This window comes from Mesoplodon bidens (genome assembly GCF_964165515.1).
Source record: "Mesoplodon bidens genome assembly, chromosome: 3".
Classification (NCBI taxonomy): Eukaryota; Metazoa; Chordata; class Mammalia; order Artiodactyla; family Ziphiidae; genus Mesoplodon; species Mesoplodon bidens.
The window spans coordinates 174,155,941-174,174,350 of NC_138178.1; the positions used below are offsets into that span (position 1 = coordinate 174,155,941).

Consider the following 18,410-nt stretch of genomic DNA (forward strand, 5'->3'; position numbering starts at 1 on the left):
AAATAAAATAATAGATGTGAAACAGCTTTGAAAAATATATTGTACGAACGTGTTAGTAGTATTCTCTGCCTGCGTACCCATAAGTAATAGAGCTGTGAAGATTTTTGGTCCACCAACCGCCTAAGTCTTACTTTGGGGGGAATATCAAGATGATTTAAAGAATCTGGGATCATTCATCTCCATAATAGTACATCCTGGACAAATCAGATGAGATAGTTTGTGAGTGTACCTGGTAAGTACCTGTGCCAGTAAATACAAGGTAATCCACCTATGTCTGGGGTAGTCGTGTACACATAACTCAGACAGAGTGATCTGACGTGTCGTGGACTGAAATAGAGACGTGGAGAAAGGGCTCGTGTGGTTTCAGCACAGTGACTTTGTTAGGGCTTCAGGCTCTCCCTCCAGCTCTCTTCTTAGAGATGGACAGGGACATTTTCCAGCAGTGAAATCAGCATATCTGTGGTTTAGCATTTATGAACACCTCTGCCTTAAATAGGCAGCCTTTGTCAGTCAGCCCTTGGCTGAGTTGAGCAGCAGGTTTGCTTCTATCTTTGCAAGAATCATCGTGTTCGCAAATAGAAAAGAGAGAACAGAAACTGAGGACTCCGTTTTTAGTGTGTTGCCTATTGAATGGGTTTCTGCTTTTGCCAAAATAGTCCTATTAAATTTCAGATTCTTGTGGCTAAAAGGGACCTCCTCACTTCCCTGATCAAAGGTGGTCTTTCTGACCTGGAACTCTGGGTACCTTCAGGGGCATCCCTGTCCCTTGTTGATGAGCCTTACAGATAGGCAGGTTATTCTAAAAACCTTCTAGAAGCTGCTTCCCTGTTCTTCCAGTTCACTGATGCTAGCTCTGCCTGTTAGAGGCACACTGCACCATATGCTGCAGGATTTATAACACCTTTAGCCCCAACTATAGCGACAACCAAAAACATGTCACACATTTCCCTGACAGCCAGGGCAGTTCCACCCTGGTACTCGCCTTTGACATAAGGCCCATTATCTCATGCAGTTCCTGAATCATAGTGGGTGTTCCCTAAGTGGCTGGTTTTATTATGACAAGTTTTCCATTCTCTTCATGCCTCTTGGTTGCACTGCAGTGCACTAGGAATATACCATGGTGTGTGGGAACCAACGTGAACCTTGTTCTCGGAAGCCTCAGCTTCCTTCAGAGGAAAGCACATGTTGGGGCTCATTTGGGAGGAGACCTTTCCTGCATTCAGGGAGGGACTGGCAGCAGTCCTCAGTGATCTCCTGGGGAAACTCAGAGAGACTCTGTTGCCTCTGACTTAGAGATCTTCTGGGACCTGATGGAGAAGTTACCAACATAGCCTTCCAGTTGGAATTACACGTTCATCACACAGGCTCCTGGAACATGGTTGCAACTCTGCCCAGGTGGGTGGATCACATTAGCCAGGAACACAAAAAGAGATTCTCAGTAAACCAGGGTATTAGAGAAAGTGGCAGGAAACCTGGTCCATAATAAGTTTTATGGACCCAGGAGAAAATATGGATTTTCACAGGTCTGATTTCCAGTCAGTATGGATTACAAGGTCAGACATCTTAAGAGAGACAGAGATTCCTGGTCTTATAACCAGAGGGGGCTATCTTACATGTTCAGTGCTCTCTATGGCTTACATAGCACTCTTCATGTTTATTATTTCAGCCCCCCCCAATAACCCCATGAAGATAATGGTGTAAGAATTGTCTCCCCTGTGTTGCTAAATAGGTGGACATAAAACCAGGTGATCATTTGTGGGGAAAAGGACTGGTAAGTTGTAGCATCATTAGCCAAGGTCTAACCTGAATCTCACATTAAAGGTGAAGAAACCAAAAGCTGTTTAGTTGAGAATGAGTTATGGCCACTAAAAATGTTAGTGACTCTCGGGCTGAATTAATAGAAGTGGAGACCCAGAAGGAGGGGTATTACAGTCCTGCTCTGCTCTGCACTGGTTGTACTTCACCGTGAATGTTGGGACCAAATCTGAGTGCCCTAAATGGAATCTGTAAGGAGGAGGGCGTCCAAACTGGTGAGAGGTCTGAAAGCAGCATGAATATGTGGAACAGTTGAAGAAGTAGCGAAAGATATGTACTTGGAGGAGAGAAAAACTGAAAGGGGCGTGGCCACCGTTTGCAAGTCTCTGAAGAGCTCCTTCTCCATGTGGAGGAGAAATCTTACTTTTTCTGTGAAGCCCTGAGAACAGAAGTAGGAATACTGCGTGGATACTATGATGAAGAAGATTTAAACTCCATAAAAGGAAGAGCTTTCTTATAAGCACACTACGGAAGAGGGACTGTATTGCTTTGTGAGCCCACGAGCCAGCAGGCCATTTGGTAAGCATCCTGGGAAGAACGTCCCATCACTGGGTAGACATTTGGATGAGACCACAGAGGCCTTTGCCAACCTGTAGATCCTGTGAGTTTTAGACCCAGGTGAACATGTGGGTCAGGAAGACCATTCCCCACCATCAGCTTCTTTTTCTGTAAAGGGTTCTTGACTATTCTTACTCAGAAGCCTCAGAAACCTGTTAGACAGTATTTGGAGTTACAAGGTCTTCCTTGAAGAGAACTGGAAAACACTCCCACTTGTTCCCACACTTCCCAGAATAAAACATGTGCAGACGTTGTTAATTGTGGGTTCTTACACAAGAAGTGTGACCTCTTAAAATAAGGTTTACTACAATGAGGTACCACCTCACACTGGTCACAATGGCCACCATCAAAAAATCTACAAACAGTAAATGCTGGAGAGGGTGTGGAGAAAAGGGAACACTCTTACACTGTTGGTGGGAATGTAAATTGATACAGCCACTATGCAGAACAGTATGGAGGTTCCTTAAAAAACTAAAAATAGAATTACCATATGACCCAGCAATCTCACTACTGGGCATATACCCTGAGAAAACCATAATTCAAAAAGAGTCATGTACCACAATGTTCATTGCAGCACTATTTACAATAACCAGGAGATGGAAGCAAGTGTCCATAGACAGATGAATGGATAAAGATGTGGCACATATATACAATGCAATATTACTCAGCCATGAAAAGAACGAAATTGAGTTATTTGTAGTGAGGTGGATGGACCTAGAGACTGTCATACAGAGTGAAATAAGTCAGAAAGAGAAAAATAAATACCGTATGCTAACACATATATATGGAATCTAAAAAAAAAAAAAGTTTCTGAAGAACCTAGGGGCAGGACAGGAATAAAGATGCAAACGTAGAGAATGGACTTGAGGACATGGGGAGGGGAAAGGGTAAGCTGGGATGAAGTGAGAGAGTGGCATGGACATATATACACTACCAAATGTAAATAGATAGCTAGTGGGAAGCAGCTCCATAACACAGGGAGATCAGCTTGGTGCTTTGTGACCACCTAGGGGGTATGATAGGGAGGGTGGGAGGGAGATGCAAGAGGGAAAAGATACAGGGATATATGTATACATATAGCTGATTTACTTTGTTATACAGCAGCAACTAACATAACATTGTAAAGCAATTATACTCCAATAAAGATGTTAAAAAATAAAATAAAATAAGTTTTATCCTTCAGCATTTGTCTAGATTAGTCCTACCAAAGCTTGGAGAATTAGTTTAATATAAAGCTGATAAGGACACAGGTTGAGAGTAATAGAGTGGAAAAAGATGAACCTTAACAGACACTAACCAAAGAAAATGGTGTGACTCTATTAATATTACACAAAGTAGACTTTAAGGCAAGAATTATTTAGTGAAGATAAAGGACCTTTTTAATGATAAAAGAGTCAATTGAAAAGGATGACTTAACAATCCTAAATTTGTAGGCATCTAATATATCTTCAAAATATATAAAGCAAAAATGGACAGATCTAAAGGGAGAAATAAAGGAATCCAGAAGCCTGGTCGGAGATTCTAATCATACCTGCAAGAGACTGACTCAACAAGCAGACAAAAATAAGTAGACGTAGAAAATTTGAAGAGCATTATTAACCAACTTGACGTAATTTACATTTATAGAAACTACAGGCAGCCACAGTAGAATATACAGTCTTCTCAAGTGTACATTGAGCATTTACCAGAACAGACTACATGCTAGGCCACAAAGCCAATCTCAACAAATTTAAAAGGATTAAAATCATACAGAGTTTTTCTTTGACCACAGAGGAATTAAGCCAGAAATCAGTAATAGAAGGATAACTAGAAAATCTTCAAATGTTTAGAAATAAAGCAGTACACTACTAAATAATCCATAGGACCAAAAAAAGAATCACAATGCAAACTAGAAAATATTTTGAACAGAACAATAGTGAAACTGGAATGTAGCAAAACTTGTGGGATGCAACTAAAGCATGGCCTATAGAGAAATGTATAGCTAGAAATGCATAGTCTAGAAAAAGAATGATTGAAAGTCAGTGACCTAAGCTTCTATCTCAATAAGCTAGAAAAAAACACATTAAACCAACAAAAATAGAAGGAAAAATTAAAAGCAAAACCAAAAATCTAATGAAATAGAAAGCAAGATACACAATAGAGAAAAGCAAAATGTTTTAGTTTTTTTTGAAAAAAAAGAGTCTAGATAGACCCACATATATATGGTCACTTGATTTATGACAAAGCCCCGTTGCACTCAGTGGGCTAAAGATGGTCTTTTCAACAAATGATACCAGAACAATCAGATATCAATATGAAAAAAAAAAACTTTACCCCTAGTTCACACTATACCCCCAAATTAATTAAAAATCAACCTAAATATGCAAAGTAAATCAATAAAGTATCTAGAAGAAAATTCAGGAAAATATCTTCATTATATTGAGGGGAAAATACGGGAAAATATCTTTATGACCTTGAACGGGACACACAAAGCATTAACTGTAAAAGAAAAAAAATTAAGTTGGACTTCTTTAAATTTAAGGAGTTTTCTTTGTTAAAAGGCCCCATTAAGAGAGTGAAAAGGCAAGCTACATACAGGGAGAATATATATACATACACACACACATACGTACATACATACATACATATGGGCAGGGAAAAAGAGGGGGAGAGAGAGAAATGAATATGACAGAGGATTCATATGAAGAATATATACAGAACTCCTACAAATCAAAAAGAAAAAAACAGACAACCTCTTAAAAATGAGCAAAGTGACTGGAACAGGAGTTTCACAAAAGAGAAAAGAGCAGTGGAACAGAAGACATGGCCAGTGAGCACGTGAAGATTGCTCTACGTCATGACTCATAAGGGAAGTACAAACGAAAACTGCAATCACAGTACTGCACGCACAGCAGAAAGGCTAGAATTTAAAGGACTAAAGGCTAAAATTTAAAGCTAAAATTAAAAGGATACCAAATGTTGGTGAGGATGCAGAGCAGCTGGAGTTCCCATTACTGCTGGTGGAGGTGTAATCAATACAGCCTGTTGGAAACATGGCTTGCCAGAACCTAGTAAAACTCAATATACACCTACCCTGTAACCTACTCTCGGGTACCTGCCCAAGAGAAATGAGTGTCTGTGTCCACTGAAAGACCTGTATGAAAATATTCACAGCAGTTTTATTCCTAATCCCCAACAGTTAGAAACTACGAGAATGTCCATCAACAGGAGAATGGATAGGTTATTTATGGTATATCAAAAAATGGAATGTGATGTAGCAATCAAAAAAAACTATATACTTATAAATGCAGTGACACAGATGAATCTCATAGATATTCTATTGAGTGAAAGAACACAGAAACAAAAGTGAACACACCATATGAATCCATTTCTGTGTAGTTCAGGAACAGGCGAAAGTAACTGATGGTGATGCTCAGAAACGTGGACATCTCTGGGGAGGAGTGTATGAAATGAAGCTGATCCACACCCCAAAGTGGACTTGTAGTAATGCACGTGCTCTAAGGAGAGTAAACAAGGGAATGGAGCCATTGAGTAGGTACAGAGATTTTTAACTATCAGCCCATAAGTTCTGTCTGTCCGTTAATGAACACTGATCACCTCTCGAGATGGTCAAGTGACAATAGGCCATGTGTCATCTGCACATATGTCCAAAACACAGTGCATGGACTCTCCTTTCTTAGAAGGCAGTTTAGAAGTTTCAGAGTAGATCTTTTCAAATAGAAAATATAAATGTTTAAATGGTCATGTCCATTGATCCAGAAATTCTGCTCATAGGAATGTTCACACAGATATATGCACAAGGATATTCAGTCCAGCATTATTTATAATATTTTCATTTTACATATGAAGAAGCTAATGCCAGTAACTTTTCCAAGTGTATTCAGCTGCAAAGTAATAAGGCCAGAATTTTAATCCTGAACCGTTTGACTCAAAACCCCCTTCGCAGTCCTTGTACCTAGCACGGTAGTTGTGTTCAGAGCAGTCGTAGACCCTTGTGGGCTATGTCTGGCTAGCAGACACAGCACTCGGTGAGCAGCCTTTCTAACTCTATGCTCTAGGTGTAGATGGATCAGAAATGGTAACCCAAGCGCTGCAGTCGGAGGAGAGGCCAGCCATGTGCACCAAAGAACCCAGAGAACTTCTGGAACAGCTCTATCACACTCTCCCAATCCAATATCTGAAAATCTCTAAAAGCAGAGAATCGATTTCTGAGGCTCTTTAGAGGTTAGAGCTAGGACCAGAGAAGGAATGATGGGAAGAAAGATTGCAGCCCATTATGCTGGCAGTGAGAAGCAGCACAGAGTCCTAGGCTACAGGCTTGGATTCTAAATTCAGTTCTACCATTATATACCTTGTAAGCTTAGACAAATCACTTATTCTCCCTGGGCCTCAGTTTTCCCAACTGTAAAATGGGAGGATTGAGTTAGACATTCCGTCTGGTCTCTGAGTTCCTTATGCCACACTGTTTCTAGATTCTGGATAGGCATCCACCTCCCCCAGTTCCCACTCCCTCTAAGTCCCCCTCCAAGAACATAGCCAAGCAGAGATATCAAATCTTAGGATTCTAACTCTCACTTCCCCAGATCATCCCCTCAAGTACCTGGAGAGAGTATGTGATACACTGGAGAGTCTTCTTTTATCCTGCTTCAGTATCCCTCAACCATTCTTGATATGATGTGGTTTCCAGACCTTCTTCCATTTGAAACACATCCCTCTGGCTTGCTCTAGTTTATTCATGTCCACTAAAAGTGCAGCACCAAAACCACACAAACACAGACCTTGTGGTGTAGACTTAGCCACAGCAGAAAGGAAGAGGGCCTTATCTCCCTCATTCTGGTCACTGTACCGCCATTATTGTGCCCTCTCCTCTGAAGAGCTGTGTTAACCACAGGTCACTGTGCTTCTTATCATGCATGTAGCCACAAAACCTCCAGCCCTTTTTCTGACGACCTAGAGCTAAACCCAGAGAGAACCACCGAGGAACCTGGGTATAGATGTTGGCCAAAACTGCAGTGTCAGTATGTAACAACTAAGTTAAGAAACTGTTGTGTTTCTTTAGCTAATTTAGTACATGTGCTTCTCTCCCTCCGTCTCTCTCACTTGATCGCTCTTTTTTCACTATAGGACAATCCAAACCTACCTTCCACCTGGCTGAGACTTGGAAAAAAGCTCTTGTGGATATTGCCCATATTTGCCATCCTCTGGCCTTACTTTATCCAACAGCACAGCAGGATGGAGGAGTAAAGGAGAGCATTAAATCAGAGTCCTCATCTTAGCGCCCCAGCCAGCACACAGGGTGTCTCGGCCATGTCCCTTTGCGTCTCCGAATCTTTTCCTGAGCTCTCCTTCCTGACCAGGGGGACAATAGACTGAGTTATCTCCAATTCAGGTCACAAAACCCTAGAGCCTCAAAGCCAGAGGAGATCCGAGAAATCATCTTGTACCTCTCCTAAAGCAGAATCTTTCCATTGTATCACTAACAGCAGGCCATCCATCCTTATCTAGACTCTGCTTGCATATTTCCATCTCTGAGGACCTTAATATTTCTCAGTTAACGCTTGCTGACAACCTGTGTGCTAGCAGCTGTGTTAAGTGGTTTCATATGCATAATTTCTCCCCCGCCCTTCCCTTACGCCCCCCCACCACCTCTGGCAACCATCAATCTGTTCTCTGTATCCATGAGCTTTTTTTTCTTTTTTAAGATTCCACATACAAGATAGATCATACGGTTTTTGTCTTTCTCTGTCTGACTTCTTTCCTTTAGCATAATGCCCTTGAGATCCATCCATGTTGTCACAAATGGCTAGATTTCATTCTTTTTTATGGCTGAGTAATATTCCATTGTGTATATACCACAGTTTCTTAATCTGTTCATACATCAGTGGACACTTAGGTTATTTCCATATCTTGACTATTGTAAATAATGCTGCCGTGAACATGGGGGTGCATATATGTTTCTGATTTAGTGTTTATATTTTCTTCGGGTAAATACCCAAAAGTGGAATTGCAGTATCATGGGATACTTCTATTTTTAACTTAAAGGAACCTCTATACTGTTTTCTGTAGTGGCTGCACCAATTTGCATTCCCACTGACAGTGCACAAGGGTTCCTTTTTCTCCATATCCTTGCCAACACTTTATTTCTTGTCTTTTTGATAACAGCCATTCTGACATGTGTGAGATGATATCTCCTTGTGGTTTTGATTTGCATTTCCCTGATCGTTAATAATGTTGAGCATCTTTTCTTGTGTCTGTTAGCCATCTGTATGTCTTCTTTAGATATATATCTACTCAGATCTTCTGCCCATTTCTTAATTGGATTGTTTTTTTGCTATTGAGTAATACAGGTTCTTTATATATTTTAGATATTAGTCCCTTATCAGATATATGTTTTGCAAACACTTTCTCCCATTCAGTAGATTGCCTTTTCATTCTGTTGATGGCTTTCTTTGCTATACAGAAGCTTTTTAGTTTGATGTAGTCCCACATGTTTATTTTTGCTTTTGTCGCTTTTGGTTTTGGTATCAGATTCAAAAAATCATCAGCAAGGCCTGTGTCAAGGAGCTTACCACTTATATTTTCTTGTAGGGGCTTTATGGTTTCAGGTCACAAGTATGTGGAGATTAAACAACATGCTACGGAAGTGGGTTAAAGGAGAAATCAAAAGAGAAATTTAAAAAGTACCTGGAGACAGGGCTTCCCTGGTGGCACAGTGGTTGAGAGTCTGCCTGCTGATGCAGGGAACATGGGTTCGTGCCCCGGTCTGGGAAGATCCCACGTGCCGTGGAGCAGCTAGGCCCGTGAGCCATGGCCGCTGAGCCTGCGCGTCCGGAGCCTGTGTTCCGCAACGGGAGAGACCACAACAGTGAGAGGCCCGTGTACCGCAAAAAAAAAAAAAAAAAAAAGTACCTGGAGACAAATGAAAATGGAAGTATAACATAACAGAATTTGTGGGATGCAGCAAAAGCAGTTCTGTATTCTACTGCTAAATTCATAGCAGTCAGTGCCTACCTCAAGAAACAAAAGTCACAAACAACCTAACTTTATGCCCCAGGGAACTGGAAAAAGATGAACAAAAGAAGCCCAAAGTTAGTAGAAGGAAGGAAATGACAAAGATGAGAGCAGAAGTCAATGAAATAGGACTTCCCTGGTGGCACAGTGGTTAAGAGTCCACCTGCCAGTGCAGGGAACACGGGTTCGAGCCCTGATCCAGGAAGATCCCACATGCCGCGGAACAACAAAGCCTGTGCACAACAACTACTGAGCCTGAGCTCTAGAGCCTGTGAGCCACAACTGCTGAGCCCACGTGCCCCAACTACTGAAGCCCGCGCGCCTAGTGCCCGCGCTCCACCACAAGAGAAGCTACCGCAGTGAGAAGCCTGCGCATTGCAATGAAAGTAGCCCCTGCTCGCCACTAGAGAAAGCCCATGTGCAGCAGTGAAGACCCAACGCAGCCAAGAAAGAAAGAAAGGAAGGAGGGAGGGAGGGAGGGAGGAAGGAAGGAAGGAAGGAAGGAGGTGATCATTTTAAAAAAGAAGAAATCAATGCAATAGAGACTAAAAAGACAATAGAGAAGATCAAGGAAACTAAGAGCTGATTCTTTGAAAATGTAAACAAAACTGACAGACCTTCAGCCAGACTCACCAAGGAAAAGAGAGCAGACTCTGTGCTCATGTTAGAATGTCCACACCACCCAAAGCAATGAACAGATTCAATGCAATCCCTATCAAAATGCCACAGAATTATAACAATATTCCTAACATTTGTATGGAACCACAAAAGACCCCAAATGGCGAAAGCAATCTTGAGAAAGAAGAACAAAGCTGGAGACATCACACTCCCTCATTTCAAACTATATTACTGTAATTTTAGTATAGTAATTAAAAACTATAGCAGCCGCATAGCACAGTGAGATCAGATTGGTGCTTTGTGACCGCCTGGAGGGGAGGGATAGGGAGGGTGGGAGGGAGGGAGATGCAAGAGGGAAGGGATATGGGAACAGATGTATATGTATAACTGATTCACTTTGTTATAAAGCAGAAACTAACACACCATTGTGAAGCAATTATTCTCCAATAAAGTTGTCCAAAAAAAAACTATAGTAAATAAAAAGCGTGATGTTGGCATAAAAACAGACACAAAAATCAATGGAACAGAATAGAGAATCCAGTAATAAACCCATGCAGGTATGGTTTTATTAATTTATGACAAAGGCGTCAGGAGCATATAGTGGGGAAAGGACAGTCTCTTCGATAAATGGTGTTGAGAAAACTGAATAGCCACATGCAAAAGAACGGATAGTTGTCCTTTTAACTAATAACCCATTTGTTAACGCATTCTAAGTATTAGACACTATGCAGAGCGCTATGGGAGGCATAAGTATGAATTAGAAAAGACTCTCGCCCTTAAGGATCTTTATATCTAGAAGTCTCCATAAGATATGTGTCACAGTGTGACCTTTGCAGTAACCCCGTTAGGTCAGTAGAGCCAGGATCATTATCCCCATTTTATAACTGGCGAAACTGAGACCCAGAGAAGTGCGGTGCCGCCTAGGGTGACATGGCTGGGAGGCAGGGCCAGGACCAGGACCCAGGGAACCTGACTCCCAGCTTAGGGCTCTCATGTGGAGGTCACGACCACACTCTTTGTTAGTTAAATGAAATAACTGGTTTTCAAACCCTCAGTGTTGTATAGATCATGTTGAAAAGCTGCCTGGTGGTGCTTTCCCCTTCTGACCCCATCCCTGTCCCCCCTGTCCTCTTGTAGCCCCAGGAGACACAATATCCTTGCCCCACACAGCTCCCTCCAGCTCACTTACCTTTTATTTATTTACACGTATTTCTCTCTCTTTTCCCTTTCAGGTTGTGATCAATTATTCAATCGTGAAAGGGCTGAAGTACAATCAGGCAACGCCAACCTTCCACCAGTGGCGAGATGCCCGCCAGGTCTATGGGTTAAACTTTGCAAGTAAGGAAGAGGCGACCACGTTCTCCAATGCCATGCTGTTTGCCCTGAACATCATGAATTCCCAAGAAGGAGGTAAGCGGGGCTCTGTCTTGGCCTGGTGCCTAGACCCTCTCTCCTTCTACGTCTGCCCTCCTGCAGTTCTGGCTGCCTGGGTGTCCTCGCCCTGCAGCTGCGCTGAGCTGATGCTTTGTGGGTTCTCAGAGAAACCCACTGCCTGACTCTAGATTTAAAGCTGTGTTAGCAATTTGAAGGAGGAGAGAATGGCATTAACATCTTTTTTGCCCTTGGTGAGATACAGATTTGTAGTGTGTTCCTAAAGCCTAGTATCCAGATGCATTTTACATTTGTCATCCTAATTCGACATTCTAGACATGTTTGGCATAGATCGGAGAGAACAAGCAAAAATGTATTCTTGTAGTCAATTATGCATATGTTTAGCACACTGTTACTAAACCTTTACTGAGTGTTAGAAACTGACTAGACAGAATAGGTAAGAAACGGGTAGATGGAGTCCTTTCCCTCAAGGCACTTGGTATCTTGGAGTAGACGGATTCATGAACTGCTGACTGTAACGTATTGTGCTAAGTGTGCTGATGAGGTATGAGCAGGGCAGGGACTTCGGGAACACAGAAAGGGAAATAAGGGACTGCCCATATGGGCTGCCAAGGGAGGCTTTGAGCGGGTGGGGACATTTGAGCTGGAGTTTTGAAGGGCAAAGAGGTGGGAGTGGGCATCCCAGGCAGAGGGAACAGCAAATACGAAGGCACATGGGTCTGAAAGCCCAGCACATGCTGGGAAAGAGAACACTGCAGTGTCTCTGCAGACTGCAGTGCCGATAGGAAAGAGATTGGATGTGGAATTAGACGGGTGGCACGGATTGCACAGTGAAAGGCTCCAAATTGGAAGACTTGGGGTGTGGACAGTGGGCTGGGGGCGGCGAGTGGCGCTAGCAAAAGCTTCTATGCAGGGGAGGTAAAGCAAAGGAGCAAAAACACACGTGGCTGTTCTCGGAAATTTGTCGTGTTAGCTTCAGAGGGTGGTCGGAGGCCTTCCAGGATGTTGGCATCTTGGTGGCCACAGAGACAGTCTTGCACTTTGCTGGAGATCTTACCTTGGTAGGGTGTGGTAGTGAGGACCTGGGCCTCGGGGTGCCCTGCTGGCCTTGAGTCCTGGTCATTTTTCTAGGCTTCAGTTTCTTTAGCTATAAGATGGGTGATATGTGGTTGTTTCTACGTTTAAATGAAGTCGAATGTATATTAGCAGGCTGCCTGACACGTATTAATCACCCAGTATTAGTACTTGTGGGTATTATTACTGTCACTGCTGCTGCTGCTGCCAGAATTGGGGTGGGAAGTGGAGAGACATAGTACTTGGAACCTGGAGGAAGATGGCTTTTCAATATCTATTGTGCCTGACAGGTTGGAGCTTTGGAACCCAATTTAAACCGTAGGAGAATTTCTTTAAGAAAATAAAGAACACGTTTTGAGTATGCTTCCCGCAGGTCGTACATAGAACCGGTACTTGTAGAGTTCTGTCCCCACTGTGAAAAGGCCCCAGGGTTTGTGGATTTTCTGCCGAGAACTGGGGGTGCGCCGTGAGGAACCACAGCGGTGTGAGTGATGAGTGCAGGGCCTGCCTGCAACATTGTAGGCACCAAATAACCGCTTAGTCAGCTGTCTTTTTTTCCACCCAAGAGCCTTGAGCTTCATGGTAGGGTGACCTGAGTTTAAGGTTTCCGATCCGAGCTGCCTCACTTGCCCCGGGACGTGGGAGTTAAGCTTTATTTTATCTGTATAAGGAGGGGGAAGAGAGGTTTTAATTTATTCAGATGACTGATGCAAAGCAACTACCAGTTATTTTTTTAACTTCACCGTAGAATGACAAGGAAATCAGCTAATCCAGCCCTCATTTTCAGATAAGAATCGTGTGACCTAGTATGAAGAAATAACTTCCCGGTGCCAGGTAGTAACTCAGGTTCAGAGGCCCGGCCGCCTGCGTCTCCTCTGGGCTGAGCGGGTGTCTTTGTTGGGGTAGGGGTGGGCGTGTGCTCACAAGGTGACCGTGGTCTGACTTGAAACTTTCATCATGAATAGCAGTCGCCCGTCCCGGTTCCACGGCCTTCGGCGGAGGGCAGACCCTGGGCCCACTGAGGAGGAAGCGTTTTCTTCACCTGGGGTGTAGCCCACTGTACCGAACAGAAACCTGAGTGTGAGCTCGAGGAGCTTGTACAAGTGCATATGCAGAACCCGTGCCAGGCCCTGACGGGGACCAAATCCCTCCGCCCCGTCCCAGGAAAACCAGGATGTCAGGTTCTGTGATAACAGAACACTCTTACCCGTGTTCGAACTTCGTGTACGTGGAGCATATTGTGTGCACTTCGGGGCCTGATTTCTGTCCCTCGACATTACGTCTGTGAGACCCGCCCCTGGACCCATGTGTCTCTGCAGCCGGCTCTGTCACTGTGGAGTGCCACGCCACGATATGGCTGTGCCACCCTGACCTGTAGTTCAGGCCTTAGAGCGCGGGCAGGGCACAGGCAGCCTCTCCACCAGCTACCACGGGAGGCCTCTGCTGCAGGATAATTGTAAGGCTTCTATCAAATCCCCTCTGTACTGGCAAATTGTGTTCTACCCTCCTCGGCGGTTTGCGGTTTGCTGTGCAGTGGACCCTTGAACCAACACGGCTTTGAACCAAGTGGTCCACTGACAGTGGTTTCTTTTCCATGAAGGCGTCTCCGGCCCTACATGATCCGCAGTTGGTCGCATCTGCGGGTGCGGAGCCGTGGACGTGGAGGCCAGCTGTGCAGTTACACGCAGGCTTTCACCCGTGCAGACTCAGAGCCCGACCGCCACGTTGTTCAGGGGTCAAGTGTAGTGAGAAAAGCATGTGTTTGGAGGCAGTGAGATCTTATATTAAGTCTTTGTTCTGCCACCTGTGGCCTTGGGGTAATAAACCCTACTTCCTAGGGTTGTCATGAGGGTTAAATTTAACACGTTTATGGAGTACTTAGTGTACAGTGCCTGGTATGTGATAAGAGCGTGAATGATACTGGTTCTTTCCCCTTTGGTCCTGTTGAATTTGCTTAGCTTCTGTAGGCTTCAGCATCCTTATTTGTAAAATGGGGTCATAGGTCCCACTTGCAGAGTTGTGGAGAGGGTTCAGTTGCCCGGCATGGGGCCTGGCACCTCGGAAGTGCCCGCCCCTGCTCCCTCCTCTCCTCACGGGCATGTCCTCTTCTCTGCTAGGCATCCGGGCTCGGGCCATCGGATCGTGGACTTTCTGAGACTCGGGGTCTCATCAGCATTTCCCACCTCCCCCTCATGCGTGAGCGACACTACTGTGGCCTCCTGGGGTCCAACAAACCTGGCAGACACGAGGTGCTTAGATACACACCTGAAAGCAAAGCAGAGCAAATCGTGGCCGCCCAGGCTTCACACCCCTTTCTCTTAGCCGATTCTCACCACAGCCCTGGGAAGTGAGTCGCCACACAACCTCGCTGGGTTAGGAGGCCGGAGCTCAAGAGGGGAAGGGGCTTCCCTGGGAGTACACCCAGGACTTGACCCGCCCTCGCAGCTTGCACCCTCTGTGTGCTGAGGACAGGTCACGACTCTGTTCTTTCTTTTGATCCTTCCTGCCTGTCACCCTGGTGAAACCCCATTGTTCAGCCAGAGTTCTTGACGTTATTCTGGAGAAAGAACGGGCGCAGCAGAGTAATGTTGTCGCTGCCCGACTTCTACGTGGAAGAGAGAGGAGAGTCAGAGGGACCCTTGAGAGATCTGTTTTGCTGACATTGGTACCCACAGAACCTGTCTTTTTGTGCCGGTGAGTTTGGGATATACTCATCCTTCAGCTTCAGGCCCGACCCAGGGAACCTAAAGCCAGTTCCGCAAGTCAGGCCAACATATTAAATGATGGTCCTGTTGCCTGGCTGCTTTCAGGTCCCTGGGTCGGGACAGGAGTGCAGAGCCGGCTCAGGGTTCTCTTGGGACCCACAGGGCTCTGGGTTCAGGGCTTACTTTGGTGGACAGGGACAGTCAGCCACTGGGTTCTTGGGGCTTTTTCTATAGAAATTGGCGCCTGGAGGTAGTTTGGGGTGTGGGGAGGAGCCGTCTGTCTCTGACGCACAGCCGTCTTCTGCGTGAAGGAGGAGTGCCGACGTTGGCGGAAGCGGGGCCTCCCTGTGGGCGCCTCTCCGCGACGAGGTGTGATGGCCGCGGGTGGTGTGTGTGCTTAGGGCGACTCAGAGTGGGGCTTCTGCGGTCTAGTTGGATGGCAGAGAGAGTGACTGTAGTAACAATAACATCTAGGCTTCCTCCTCAAAGCCCAGGATTTTCGTTTCTTACCAGGACCTTCTCCCACGTGCCCCTGCTCTGCCCTTCTTGAGGGAAGGGGCTCCAGCCACTGACCAGGCAGCCCCACAGGTAGGCCTTAGCTGGCTGAGGCAGGACTTCTTATACTCTAAAGAGCCTATAATTTGGCTTTTATTTCCCGCAGGTTGTCAGGCCGGCTACTGTTACACACATTTATTCAGATGAGGGCTGGGGTTAAAAGAGGTGACATGTCTGCCAGAATCTTCCAGTGGGACTGAGACTCAATTTTAGGGCTCCTGGTTTGAAATCCAGTGTTGTTTTCTACAACTCTGCACTGCCTTGGTAGGTCAGAGGGGAGGGTCAACCAGCCTGGGGCCCAGCCTGAGCCCACAGCTCCGGGTGGTCTTCTTGCTTTGGGGATCACAGGGGCTTGGTCAGGGCAGTAAGCGTGGCTCATGGCACGTTACAGCTGCTACAGAAAAAGGACCGAGGACGCGGGCCTCGGTGTCGGCAGGTCTGCACCGTCTCAACTCCCACACCACCGATGCACGTACCTGGACTCCCTGCGGCTGCTGTCCTCAGCGGGCGCACACCACCGTCTGGCAAAGCCGCCAGCTGTCAGGCGGGCAGCAGTGTTTACAGGCTGTACTTGGCCACCTGCCCAGCTCAGCTTCCCTCCCCGTTGCAGTTCATTCTCTTAGCAGACTTCAGTTCACAGTTGAGTGGCCTCATAAAGGCAACTGCTTCTATATGCTTCCATGTGCGCCTGCTTCTGACCTTAAACAGGTCATTTCTCTGGGGGCCCCAGTTTCCCCGTCTCGGAAAGGAGGGATACAGACTTGCTCGAGCTCTCTACAGGTCCTTCTAGCCCTGATGGTTTAGGTTTCATGTATATTGTCTGGACGGAGTGAATGCTAGTTCACTGCCTACAGATGTGGTCGCTGTGGCCGATGCTAGAAGCAGGAAGAGCCCTGTGTAGAAACTGGGCGGAAGACTGTCCTTCTTTACTTCCCGAAGGACCTGGCCCGTCCGGGAGGCGGCACCCCTCATCATCCATAGTCCTTGCTTGTAACTGAAAAGTAGAAAATAGAGACGAGCAAACAAAACGTTACCTCTGATCCTCAAACCCAGCGATGACTGCTGTTAACTTAGGTAGCCTTCCAGAGTTTTCTGTGTGCACATATGACTGAAGAGCTCTTCCCCAGAAATAGTCTGTATGTACTGTCTTGTAAGCTTTTCTCACCTGGCACTATGGTGCGCATGTCCTTCTGTGCCAAGGAAGTCGGATCTCCTCACCGTTTAAGTGGCCAGAGTGTGGCACTGAGTACCATGTAGAGATGTTACTACAATTTAACCAGCCTTCGGCTTGTAAGTAAGTTGTCCCCATTTTTCACTACTACATTCGTGTAACAGAGGGCTGTTACAGGCTCTCAGGCTCTCTTGTATGTTTATATGTTAATTTGTATGTATGCTTTGTGTCTTCTGTTCATCTTTACACACTTGTCCGATTATATCTTGGGATATTTCTGAGTCAAACAATACCTACATTTCTAAAGCTTTGACGTATCTTGCTGAATACACCTTCCGGAATGAGAGTACTAGTTTGTACTGTGTCCAGCCCAGTTGATGGTCATCCACTGCTGAGCCTGCACCAGGACCAGGCCTTAGTACTCCTATAATCTTAGCAAACACAAGAGAAGGGAAAACTTTTCATTTTAATTTGCTTTTTTGTTTACTAGTATGATGACCATTTTTCATACGCTAATCTGAGATTTCATTTTTCCCGTTATTTTCAGCAGTAGCTTTAATTAAGGGCAGTACAACACGGAGGGCTGCAAACCTCCTGCGCCTTTAGTCACGTCTGCATAATTCCCCACTCCCAAAGCAGGTGCGTCCTCTAATGACCAAGAGATCTTTTATTTCCTTTGGCAAATGAGTGGAGGCAGTCTGCGCTCATGTAGTGTGTTTCAGGCTCACGACAGATAACAAATACACCTCCCTCGCCCGGCTGCTGTGAAGGTAGTGTTACCTCATCTGTGTCTTAGGAGTCGTCGTTATTCATGCTCGTCCGCATAGACGTAGAAGAAAACATTCACTTTCATTCTCTTTCATTCCCTGGAACTTTACTTCTGCTGGAGGAACTTCTTTCTGTTTAGAATCTAGAATCATGTCAGTAGGTCAGAGAGATTCCTTGGCTGTTCCTTCATCTGGCTTCTTAAAGCAGGGAGGGGGTCTAGGAGTTAGAAGACCAGCTGTTTCAAGCTCTCAGGTGTCTGGGTGCCTGTTTGAGAAAGCGTTTCCCTGAATGATTCACTCGGTAACATGAAAAAGAAAAATGGCTCTTTTGTTGGAAAAGCAAATGTGTAGATAAATAATTCCCTCATTGACCTATATTTAGAAATAAATTTAAAGATGGGAAGGATCTTAGAGATACTTAGCCAATTTTTTTTGTTTTTTTGTTTTGCTGTTTGGAGCGACTTCTCTGGTTGAAGGGGAAGGACGGAGGGGAGCTGGCCTCCCCGAGGGCTCTGTGGCGGCTCCGGAGAGCACAGACCCTGCGGGTCGTGCAGCACTGGCCCGTGCACCTGCTGCCGCGCCCCACGGCCTCCCGCCTCAGGCAGCTGCAGCCAGCCAGCACCCTCAGCCCTGCACATCCCCTCTGCCGGGATACTTACGTGTTTTACTCACAACACCTCTGTGGGGTCTGCTTCCCCGCCACCTTACTGGTTCTACTGGTGGTAGGACCGGTGTAGCCTTAGT

At 45.4% G+C, this 18,410-nt stretch overlaps 1 protein-coding gene across 5 annotated transcripts in view; it reads left to right on the plus strand.

The window, feature by feature from the left end:
* Positions 1-18,410, plus strand: part of EVL (Enah/Vasp-like) — a 166,935-nt gene that overhangs the window by 104,516 nt on the left and 44,009 nt on the right. For all 5 annotated transcript variants that reach the window (XM_081228178.1, XM_081228179.1, XM_081228180.1 and 2 more), the window contains exon 3: positions 11,235-11,412. In XM_081228178.1, coding sequence (XP_081084304.1) covers positions 11,235-11,412 — 178 coding nt within the window. The remainder of the gene's footprint in view (positions 1-11,234; positions 11,413-18,410) is intronic.